Genomic DNA, 12,166 nt, shown 5'->3' with positions numbered 1-12,166 from the left:
TTCTGAAGATCTTTTTTTAGCAAGTTGCAACATAAAAGCTCAAAAAAGCTTTCATATATTTAATCCTGTACTGAATCCTGCACTCAGTCCAATGTGTATCAAGTAGTTACTGCTCAGAGGAAACAATTGTATATTGGATGAAAATTTTCAAATAAAACTGAATAATCTTGTATGGAAAGGTATTTAAATTAACTTTTTATACTAGTGATTTTATTAGATTTAGAATTTTAGTATATTTCCAGAGATGCAGAAGCTTGTCCTGCATTACGATATGCTTAGTGAAATAATAGAAAATTGATTTTTTAATACAGAAATGTTAATTAACCTGAGATGGCCTAACAATCTGAAACTTTTATAATCCATTGCTTTATTTGATATGCACTTAAAATGTGAATTATCATGACATGCACTTTCCTGAATTTTGCTTTCTTCTCATGGCAGACATCCTTGGGCTCAGTTCTACTTTCAATTCATCCAAGAAAAATGGATTGCTCTGATATTACAGATCAAAATTGACTCAGAATATATGTGAGCAGCCAATGTGCTAAAGAAACTGGTTGGGTCAACTTAATTTATCTTTGGAAATAGATCTTAGGAATTAGACTGTTTACATGAGAATTCTTTTTTGTACTTTGCAGCAAGCGTAATAAAACCTACTCTTAACTTTCATCACACCATCTTTTACTCACCATCTTCTGCCGAATAGATAATAGCAGTAAGACTAAAAGGTCCTTCCCCTTTGTTATTAAATGCTTTCACTTTTACTTGATACTTTGATGAAGGAAGCATTGATTCATCTTTATGGACATACCGACCAATTTCAGGTTGAGGAACTATAACACTTTTCCAATCATTTTGATCAAAGGACTTGAAAGCTACCACATATCCAAAATTATTACCAAAGTGATACTCTTTTGGCAAAGGCTATAAGACAAAATACAAGAATTATGCATTATTTTTATTTTTGTTCTTTGTTTGAATGAATATAAATAAAATTTCAATATTATTGTCTACTAGGAGAAATGTTCCCATGAAGATTCTAAGTAAGGAAGTACGATTTTTTTTGCTCAAGGCTTGTCAGGATGGAAAGTTTCTAGATTGTCTTCTTTCTCACAGATAATCTGAAACCACCTTAAAATCACAGATCAAATACTTTCTAAATATAAAATAACTTTTATAAAAGACCTTCTACAATATATAGTTACTATATAGTTACTATATAGTTACTCTCATTTTTTATCCCTTCCCTGTTAAGCAGCTACACCAGATTTTATCCCTTCCCTGTTAGCCATTATCTCATAATAGATTTTGAATGCAAATAGATTGAAATGTATTTATATAATAAAAATTAGTATCAATGATTTATGCATTTAGAACTGAAGGCACATATCCAGTATAGTCTTATTCTAGATGATTAAACCTGAATTATTACAATGCTATGATTTTACCTAAATAAAGTGTGGTAATAAATAACTGCATTACCCAAAATATAAAAGGTTCTTTTTAAAAAAATTCTACTCCAATGGTAGGACATATTTCTGTTTGCTTTTTCTAAAATAGTTCCATTTGTTAAGACAGATATACACATGTGGATTTTATTCACTAAAGGTTTTAGAAGATGATAAAATAGAAGTTACAGGAAAAAAAAGATGTTTTAAATTCTATATTCTTTTTAATTGGTACTAAGGAAATATATTAGTAGATATATACAGTAGTAGTGGAAAGAACTTTATAACCATTAATTTTATTTCAAAAACAAGATTGTTTTACATAAAAGAGCTTTCGTAAACTCTCAAATAACTATTTTTATAGTTACAGAAACATTTCCAAATTTTCTTAAAATTATATTTCAACAGTAAAATAACTTGTACATGTTTATTTCTGAAATATTTTAAATATTTTTCACATTTTCTTCTGTGGGAAAATGGGAGGAGGGATTGCATAGAGTATGGGTGATTATGTAGTCAAAATAACATTCCTTTCTCAGAGAGTCAAGGACGTCTTGCCCTGGCACCTGGAGTTGGATGACTGAGAGGTGTCTCCTGTTTGGATGGTGGATGATTGGACCATATGATGGACATGTGGGTGCTGGGCAGGGACTTGAACTTTCACATGGGTCGGGAAAACCTGGAAACTTTCAGATTCGGGTTTTCCCAGATGTGCCAATATGATGTCTTCAATAAAAAGGAACTTTGAGGAAACTCAAGCCTTGGAGTCTTCTTTCGTTGGGGGTGTTACTTGGAACCCTGACAGTGTTATTTTAATACTAAATTTGTGTACCAGAATGTAAACGTGACGTCTCGTCTGGATTACTGCAATGCTCTCTACATGGGGCTCCCCTTGAGGGGCATCCGGAGGCTTCAGTTAGTCCAGAACGCGGCTGCGCGGGTGATAGAGGGAGCCCCTCGTGGCTCCCGCGTGACACCTATCCTGCGCAGACTGCACTGGCTACCTGTGGCCTTCCGGGTGCACTTCAAGGTTTTGGTGAACGTCTTCAAAGCGCTCCATGGCATAGGGCCGGGCTATTTACGGGACCGCCTACTGCTACCGAATACCTCCCACCGACCCGTGCGCTCTCACAGAGAGGGACTCCTCAGGGTGCCATCGGCGCGACAGTGTCGTCTGGCGACGCCCAGGGGAAGGGCCTTCTCTGTGGGGGCTCCCGCCCTCTGGAACGAACTCCCCCCGGGACTCCGTCAACTTCCGGACCTCCGAACCTTTCGTCGGGAGCTTAAAACGCATTTATTCATCTGCGCAGGACTGGGTTAGTTTTTTAAATTTATGGGTTTTAATTGGGTTTTTATTATTTATTCTAAATTTTTAATTTCGGCCAATTGAATAAGTTTTTTAATTGTATTTTAATTGTGTTTATATTGTAACATTATTGTGTATTTTATTTGGCTGTGAACCGCCCTGAGTCCTCCGGGAGAAGGGCGGTATAGAAATTTAAATAATAAATAAATAAATAAATAAATAAATGTGGGATAGACAGCATCACTACCAAATGGAATTGTAACTGGCTGACAAACCGTATTCATGAGTAGTGTTTAACAATACTACATCTACATGGAAGGAAGTAAGTAGTGGGGTACCAAAATGTTCCATCTTAGGCCAAGTACTATTCAATATCTTCATAAATGACTTAGACTAGAAGGGGAACTAATCAAATTTGCAGATGACACTAAGCTGGCAGGAATAGCCAACATCACAGAAGACAAGCTCAGGATCCAAAAAAAAACTTGACAAGACTTGAACAATGGGCCTTATCCAACAACAGAAATTTAATGTGGATAAAAGCAAGGTTTTATACCTGAGCAGATTAGGCAAAACCTGTTTCAAAACAAGTAAATGTGAGAAGGACCTTGGCATCCTAGTGGACGATCACTTAAACATGAGTTAGCAGTGTTGGGAGCAGACAAAAAAGCTGATATAAACCTTGGTTGTGTAAGCAGAGGCATAGAATCTAAGTTACATGACTTTATATAAGTCTTAGTAAGGCCACAATACTTTATCTAGTTTTGGTCACCACATTACAAAAAAGATGTCGAGATTTTGGAAACAGTGCAAAGAAGAGCAACTAAGATGATTAAAGCCTGGAGACTAAAACATATGAAGCAGGATTGCGTTTGCAGGATTTGGGTTTGGCTAGTCTAGAGAAAAGAAGGACTAGTGGGGACATACCAATATTCCAGTATTTGAGAGGCTGCCACAAAGAGGAGGCGGTCAATTTATTTTCCAAAGCACCAGAGGGCAGGACAAGAAACAATGGATGGAAACAATTCAAGGAGAGAAGCAACCTGGAATTAAGGAGAAACTTCCTAACAGTGAAGACAATTAACCAGTGGAACAGTTTGCCTTCGGAAGTTGTGGGTTTTCATCATTGGGTTTTTTAAAGAAGAGACTGTATAGTGACTTGTCTAAAATGGTATAGATCTCCTGCTTGAGCAGGGAGGTGGACTAGAAGACCTCCAAGATCCCTTCCAGCTCTATTCTGATTTATTGAACAGTTGTAATTGTATAGTCAACAAGCACAGAGCAAATAGAAATATGAATACTAGTAGTAACTTTATTGGTATTAATTTTTACTAATTCTTTATTAAAAGCATCCTTAATTTTAAAATTATTTAAAATTATAAAATATAGCTTTCAAATATATACAGACTGAAGACAATAGTATTCAAGGTTGGTATGGAATAGTGATAATTTTCTAACTAGTATGTCAGTCATATTTGGTAAGTTATATGTAGATAATATATGCAGTACATCTAATAGCTAGACTCTGAATTCTTGTTTCTTAAGTTGTAATATCATGCATAACAAAGAGTAAAAAATAAAACATTGTCATGTCATATTTAGTTCCATTATACTCAGTGGTGTGTCAGCTTTGGAAGCCATATTAACACCAGAAGCTTCCACGCTGCCAACTTCTTGCACTTGGGAAAGTAAGAGGGGCAATTCAGTAGAGTGATTGTAGTTAGACATAATAGCATTCTTCCCTTCAGTCAAGGTCATTCCTGCATCTGGAGGAGGAGTGGTTGAAGTGATGGCTCAAGTTGGGACGGATGGTGATTGGGTAGGGGTGAAATGTTCCCGGTTCAGACCAGATTGGCCGATCTGGTAGTGATGGCGGCGGGTAGTTTGGAGAACCAGTAGGAAAAATCCCTCCCCCCTGCCACCCATGCCCAGCTGAGCCACAGGATCATCAGAGCCTTTTTTTTAAACTATTTTTTTTACAACCTCTTTGGCCAAAGAAGCTGTAGAAAAAATGCTTTTAAAAGGTAAAAAAAGAGACTCTGACGATCACGAGATGATCAGAGCCTTTTCTTTACTTTTAAAAGCATTTTTCTACAGCTTCTTTGGCCGAAGAGGTTGTAAAAAATGCTTTTAAAAGGTTAAAAAAGGCTCTGACGATCCCAGCTGAGTTTCCTGAGTGGTAGAGAAGCTAAAGTCTTTTGTTCAGAAGCCAGTGAAGCTTTAAGAATGTGAGATATAAGGAAAACAGCGTTCCCCATCTGAATAAAAGACTTCGGCTTCTCTGACATGAGGACCTGCAGGTTTAGTTTTTATTCAGTCTGGTCAGGCTTAGTTTGAGCCCAGTCTGCTTGCTGCTGATTGGATAGTTCGAATAAGCAGCTTTAGGGATTGGGGACATGGCAGCCAATCAACAAGGGTCTTGCAGCCTGATGAGCCTGATGAGACAAAGGAAGCTACCTCACCTTTCATTGGCTGCTGCTGTTGCTGCCTCAATCCCTGAAGCAGGAAGCTTCTGCTTCCAGGCCTAGGCCTGCTGGCCACATGGCCCCAGCTGAAGTCTTTTACTCAGAAGCTGGTGAAAATGTTTTTCTTAAATTTCACGTTCTTACAGCTTCACCATCATCTGAATAAAACACTTTGGCTTCTCTGCCAGTGGGTCAGCCTCTTCTGGACCTCTGGAGATCTTCAAAAAAGTAAGATCTTCAAAAAGTAAGTAATAAAATAAATGGCATGATTAACATTTCAATTATTTTCAGTGGGAAGTAAAGGTAATTAAGTTAGCATGAATATAAGCTATTAAGATTATGTTTAACTGTATTTAAACTGTATTTATTTATTTTATTTATTTGTTTTATTTGTATTTATTTATTTTATTTATTTGTCACAACAGTATATATAAGCATAAGCATGAAATAACTATATGACATATAAGCATATATATAAGCATAAGTATGTAATAACTATACGAAATTGGATACAATCAAAGGGAACATTAGGACAGGAACGGTAGGCACTCTGGTGCTCTTATGCACGCCCATTTCAGACCTCTTAGGAATGGGGTGAGGTCAATAGTACATAGTTTTTGGTTAAAGCTTTGGGGATTTTGGGAAGAGACCACAGAGTCTGGTAGTGCATTCCAGGCATTAACAACTCTGTTACTGAAGTCATATTTTCTGCAATCAAGATTGGAGTAGTTCACATTAAGCTTAAATCTATTGTGTGCTCGTGTATTGTTGTGATTGAAGCTGAAGTAGTCTTCAACAGGAAGGACATTGTAACTGATGATTCTATGAGTTAAACTCAGGTCATGTCGAAGGCGGCGGAGTTCTAAATTTTCTAAACTCAGGATTTCAAGTCTCGTGGTATAAGGTATTTTGTTATAATCAGAGGAGTGGAGAACTCTTCTTGTAAAATATTTCTGGACACGCTCAATTGTATTAATGTCCGAAATGAGGTATGGGTTCCAGACAGACGAGCTGTATTCAAAAATTGATCTAGCAAATGTTTTATATGCTCTGGTTAGTAGTGTAGTGTTTCTGGAGAAGAAGCTAAGCAAGATTAAGTTTACAACTCTTAAAGCCTTTTTTACGATATAGTTGCAGTGGGCTTTGGCATTTAAATCATTTGATATGAAAACTCCAAGGTTTTTGACGGGGTGGGGGTCATCTACAAGGTAACGTCCATCGAGCTTGTATTTAGTGTTCAGATTCTTTTTTCCAATGTGTAAGACAAAGCATTTGCTGGTTGAGATTTGGAGTTGCCAAGTTTTTGACTATTCCGACACAAAGTCAAGGTTTTTTTGAAGGATAGCTGTATTGTTGGTAGTGTTAAATAGTTTAACATCGTCAGCGAAGAGAACACAATTACTTATAATATGGTCACAGAGTTCATTAATGTATAATATAAAGAGTGTTGGTCCAAGAATGCTGCCTTGGGGAACGCCGCTATTGACAGGAACAAGATTTGATAGGGTACTGCCTATTTTGATGACTTGTTGTCTGTTTGTCAGGAACGCTGTTTTCCAATTGTGGAGGGGTCCGGAGATGCCATAGGATTTTAGTTTTAGGAGAAGTTTGTCATGTACCATGAGTCAAAAGCTTTACAGAAGTCTATGTAAATTGCATCTATTGCTTTGCCCTGATCAAGATTTGTAGTCCAAATGTTTTTGCAGTGAAGAAGTTGTAAATTACAGGATAATTTTTTTCTGAAACCAAATTGTTTATTAGGGAGTAGGTTGTTTGTTTCTAGGTGGAGGGTAATGGATTGGTTGATGATTGATTCCATTACTTTGCAGGTGACGCAGCATAAAGAAATTGGTCTGTAATTTTCAACTAGGCTCGGGTCTCCTTTTTTGAAGACAGTGGTGACCGTGGTTAGTGACCAAAGTTTGGAAAGGGAGCTGGTCATGAAAGTTTTTTCAGAGATTATGCTTAGGGTTCTGCTATATTAGTGGAAAGCTTTTTTAAGAAGTATGCATATAGACCATCAGGTCCAATAGATAGAGATGGTTTCAGTTTGCGAAGGGCCTTTTCAACATTATCTTCTGTGAAATCTAATTGTGTTAGGTCATTGTACTCATTGTTGGTACGACTGGGGAATGTTGGGTATGAGCCATTACTGTTAACAAAGACTGAGCCGAAGAATGTGTTAAAGAGGTTTGCTTTAACTGTTTCATCATTATATTCTTTGCCGTTAGATCCTTTTAGTGGTGGGATGGATCTCGAGTCTTTAAGTTTGTTGTTCACAAAATTATAAAAAGCACGATTGGATTTTGTGTGCAGAAGGTCTTCTTGTTTGGTGTGGTAATTGGTGCATTCAATCTTTATTTGGTTGCATATATTTTTGTAGCGGTTTCTAAAGTTGGCTACATAGCCAGTTTTGTTTCTTCGCCAGAGGAATTTTTTTTTGGATTGGAGCTTTTTTATTGATATGTTATATCAATATATGTTAAAAATGTTCCTGATTTGCAACTAAATCATTTATGTCTATCCTTTGATTTTTGTAGCAAATTGTACATTTTTGTTTTGATAAAAGAAAACTGAATTTTTCATTGAGAATCAATCTGTTTCTTCAGATTAGTTCTTCTCTCACCATCCTCTAAAGCTCTACTCCTTAACTGATTTTTCTTAATACTTTGTCAATTTAGAACAACATAAAGGAAGCAGGAAAAAAGGCAACAGAATTTCTAAGGAAGCAAAATCCCTACAGCTACAGAGATACTGTGGTCTCTAAAGTGGTCTTATTACCACAATAAAAAGCTAGTACAATGACTTTAAAATACAGCTATTACTGTTTCCAAAAATATATAGCAATACTTGCTAAAAATTTTAGAAGATACCTATCTAAACAGATAGCTGCTTCCATTAGCAGAAGAACAGCTTCCAATATAGGGGGGAATAATCACAAATCCAGCAAGTTTTTATATTTGCTTGAGAGTCTGTGAGAAACCTTTTGCTAATGTTAGAATTAAATTTCACTGAACAACTAATATAGTTTTGTCTTCTTGTAGTTCTTAAAATCCATGTCACAGAATTCAGTGTTTCAAAGGTATTCATATCATTTTAGCAATTTTTGACATAAGATTGCAAGATTTAAAAATTCTGAGTGTTTAAACATTTCATGGAAAAGTCTTTTTATAATGCTACTATCAAGCATTGTACATTAGGCTTGTCAAATTTCTTGTTTCTGATCAGATTGTATTTCACAATGCTTCAAATGTATAATGGTTTATTAAGTTATATTAACAGAATAGATATCAGTAAAAAGTATATCTTTGTAACAAAAGAAAAAGGAACTACAGATACGTTGAGGCAGAGCGTGAAAAGGAGTGGCTAGGAGGGGAGGGGCTGGGTAAGGCATCCCTTGACACGATTTACATTGAGTTGGCCACGCCTACTCAGTCACATGACCACATAGCCACGAGATCATAGCAGCAGTAGAATCGGTGGAGGGGAGATCATAGGGCTGACCAGAGCAGACCAGACAGCGGAGCTGAGCCGACCAGAAAGTTAAATGGCAGACTGAGAGAGCTGACCAGAGCAAAGACGAATCTGAAAAGACCCTAGCACCGAAAGACAGAACTGAGCTGGGAGAGAATATGACAAGAGGCTGGAGTAGCAAACAATGGAAGTGAAGGCAACAAACTAAGCCTGAGGTTCCAATAGGCAGGGAAGGAAGGCCCCGGTAGAGAACAAAAAATAAATATAGCACAGAAAATAAAAGACAAATAAATAGGCAAATAATAAAGACAAGAGTAGAAAATTAGAAATCAAGGAAGAATAGTATTAATATTAAGAGCAATCAAATAAATAAGGCAAATCTTAATAAGGTAGAGAGGAATTGGAGCTCAAAAACTTTTTAAAAATATAGGGAAGAAAAGGATAAATAAAACTAACAAAATAGTAAGCAAGTTACATTAATAATAAGGTAGAAAAATGAACATATAGACAGAATGATGTCTCTCTGTTTTTAGTATGCTGTCTAGATTTGCCATAGCTTTCCTCCCCAGGAGCAAGCAACTTTTAATTTCTTGGCTGCAGTCCTCATCTGCAGTGGAGCCCAGGAAAATAAAATATGTCACTACCTCCATTTCTTCTCCAACTATCTACCAGGAATTGAGAGGGCTGGATGCCATGATCTTAGTTTTCTTAATGTTGAGTTTCAAGCCAACTTTTGCACTCTCCTCTTTCACCCGCATTAAGAGGTTCTTTAGTTCCTCTTCGCTTTCTGCCATTAGAGTGGTATCATCTGCATATCTGAGGTTGTTGATATTTCTCCCGGCAATCTTAATTCCAATTTTTGAGTCACCTAGCCCCACCTTTTTCATGATGTGCTCTGCATAAAAGTTAAATAGGCAGGGCGATAGTATACAGCCTTGCCGGACTCCTTTCCCAATTTTGAACCAATTAGCGCTTTCCTGTCCAATTCTCACTATTGCTTCTTGACCTTGGCATACAGGTTTCTCAAGAGACAAATAAGATGGTCTGGTATTCCCATCTCTTTAGAACTTGCCACAATTTGTTGTAATCCGCACAATCAAAGGCTTTAGCATAGTCAAGGAAGCAGAAGTAGATGTTTTTCTGGAACTCCCTAGCTTTCTCCATGATCCAGCGTATGTTGGCAATTTGATCTCTAGTTCCTCTGCCTCTTTGAAATCCTGCCTGTACTTCTGATAGTTCTCGATCCACATACTGCTGGAGCCTAGTTTGTAGGATTTTAAGCATAACCTTACTAGCATGTGAAATGAGTGCAATGGTGCGATAGTTTGAACATTCTTTGGCATTGCCTTTCTTTGGAATTAGAATGTAAACTGATCTTTTCCAATACTGTGGCAACTGTTGAGTTTTCCAAATTTGCTGGCAAATTGAGTGTAGCAACTTTTACTGCATCGTCTTTTAAGATTTTGAATAGCTCAGCTGGAATACTGTCTCCTCCACTAACTTTGTTGTTGCTCAGATTTCCTAAGGCCCATTTGACTTCACATTCTAGGATGTCTGGCTCAAGGTGAGTGACCACCTCATCGTGGTTATCAGGGACATTAAGCTCCTTCTTCTATAGTTCTTCTGTGTAATTTTGTCACCTCTTCTTAATCTCTTCTGCCTCTGTTAGGTCCCTGCCATTTTGGTCCTTTATTATGCCCATCTTTGCATGAAACGTTCCCTTCATATCTCCAATTTTCTTGAAGAGATCTCTGGTCCTCCCTATTCTATTGTTTTCTTCTATTTCTTTGCACTGTTCATTTAATAAGGTATTCTTATCTCTTCTAGCCATTCTCTGGAATTCTGCATTCAACTGGGTGTGAATCAACTCTTTCTCCCTTGCCTTTTGCTTCCCTTCTTTCCTCAGCTATTTGCAAAGCTTCCTCAGAGAGCCATTTTGCTTTATTGCCTTTCTTTTTCTTTGGGGTGGTTTTAGTTGCTACCTCTTGTATAATGTTGCGAACCTTATTCCATAGTTCTTCAGGCACTCTGTCTATCAGATCTAATTCCTTAAATATATTTGTCACCTCTACTGTATATTCATCAGGTATGATTTAGTTCATACCTAAGTGGCCTGGTGCTTTTTCCGTACTTTCTTCAATTTAAGCCTAGATTTTGCAAGGAGAAGCTCATGATTTGAGCCACAGTCATCTCCATCTTTGTCTGCAGAGCACATAGTCAATCTGATTTCTGTGTTGACTGTCTGGTGATGTCCATGTGTAGAGTCATCTCTTGGGTTATTGGAAAAGAGTGTTTGCTATGACCATCGTATTATCTTGACAGAATTCTATCAGCCTGTGCCCTGCTTCATTTTGTACTCCAAGGCCAAACTTGCCTGTTATTCTAGTTACCTTTTGGCTCCCTATTTTGGCATTCCAATCCCCCATGATGATAAGGGCATCATTTTTTGGTGTTAATTCTGTAAGGTGCTGTAGGGCTTCACAGAACTATGAATTTTATCCTCTTCAGCACCAGTGGTTGGGACATAGACTTGGACTACTGTGATATTGAATGGTTTGCCTTGGATTTGAACTGAGATCATTCTGTCAGTTTGGAGATTGTATCCCAGTATTGCTTTTTCTACTCTTTTATTGATTATGAAGGCTGCTATATTTCTTCTGAGGGATTCTTGCCAAAGTAGTATACCTGATGGTCATCTGAATTAAATTCACCCATTCGTGACCATTTTAATTTGCTGATTCCTAAGATGTCGATGTTCAGTCTTGTTTGACCACATCCAGCTTGCCTTAATTCATGGATCTTACATTCCAAGTTCCTATGGAGAAAAAATCTTTACAGCATCGGACTTTCCTTTCACCACCAGATACATCCACAGCTGAGCATCCTTTTGGCTTTGGCCCAGTCATCTCTTTCTCTCTGGCGCTACTAGTACTAGCCCTTCATTCTTCCCCATTATTATATTGGATACCTTCTGACCTGAGGGGCTCATCTTCCAGCATCGTATCTTTTTTCCTTTTTGGGGTTTTCATGGAAGTCCATGGGGTTTTCATGGCAAAGAAAGTGGCCATGGAGTGGGTTGCCATTTCCTTCTCCAGTGGATCACGTTTTGTCAGAACTCTCTGCTATGACCTGTCCATCTTGGGTGTCCCTGCATGGCATAGCTCATAGCTTTATTGAGCTACACAAGCCCCTTCGCCACGACAAGGCAGTAATCCATGAAGGGGCAATCTGATACTTTTACATAATTTTTTTTACCCTAAAAAGAACTAGCAAAAAGAAACAAACTAATGGAACAGGTGACTGATACTATTGTGTTATGCAATATATGTTCCATGTATATTCTTATGTTCAAGTTATAACACCCAAGTTATATATGAATTAAATGTAAACTATGTGAACCGCTAGAAGAAAAAATAAGGAATTTAGAGGCAACTCTAGCCAAACTCTAATCTACGGAAGAAAGCTATGCCCAA

At 37.5% G+C, this 12,166-nt stretch overlaps 1 protein-coding gene across 1 annotated transcript in view; it reads right to left on the bottom strand.

Moving 5' to 3' along the window:
- Nucleotides 1-12,166, bottom strand: part of CNTN1 (contactin 1) — a 423,340-nt gene that overhangs the window by 18,894 nt on the left and 392,280 nt on the right. Inside the window, exon 20 of the mRNA XM_058191827.1 lies at nt 690-924. Within this exon, the coding sequence (XP_058047810.1) occupies nt 690-924 (235 nt within the window). The remainder of the gene's footprint in view (nt 1-689; nt 925-12,166) is intronic.

Source organism: Ahaetulla prasina, chromosome 7, assembly GCF_028640845.1.
Source record: "Ahaetulla prasina isolate Xishuangbanna chromosome 7, ASM2864084v1, whole genome shotgun sequence".
In the NCBI taxonomy this organism is placed as follows: Eukaryota; Metazoa; Chordata; class Lepidosauria; order Squamata; family Colubridae; genus Ahaetulla; species Ahaetulla prasina.
The sequence above is the reverse complement of the archived record's forward strand: the minus strand, read 5'-3'. Positions and strand labels throughout refer to the sequence as shown.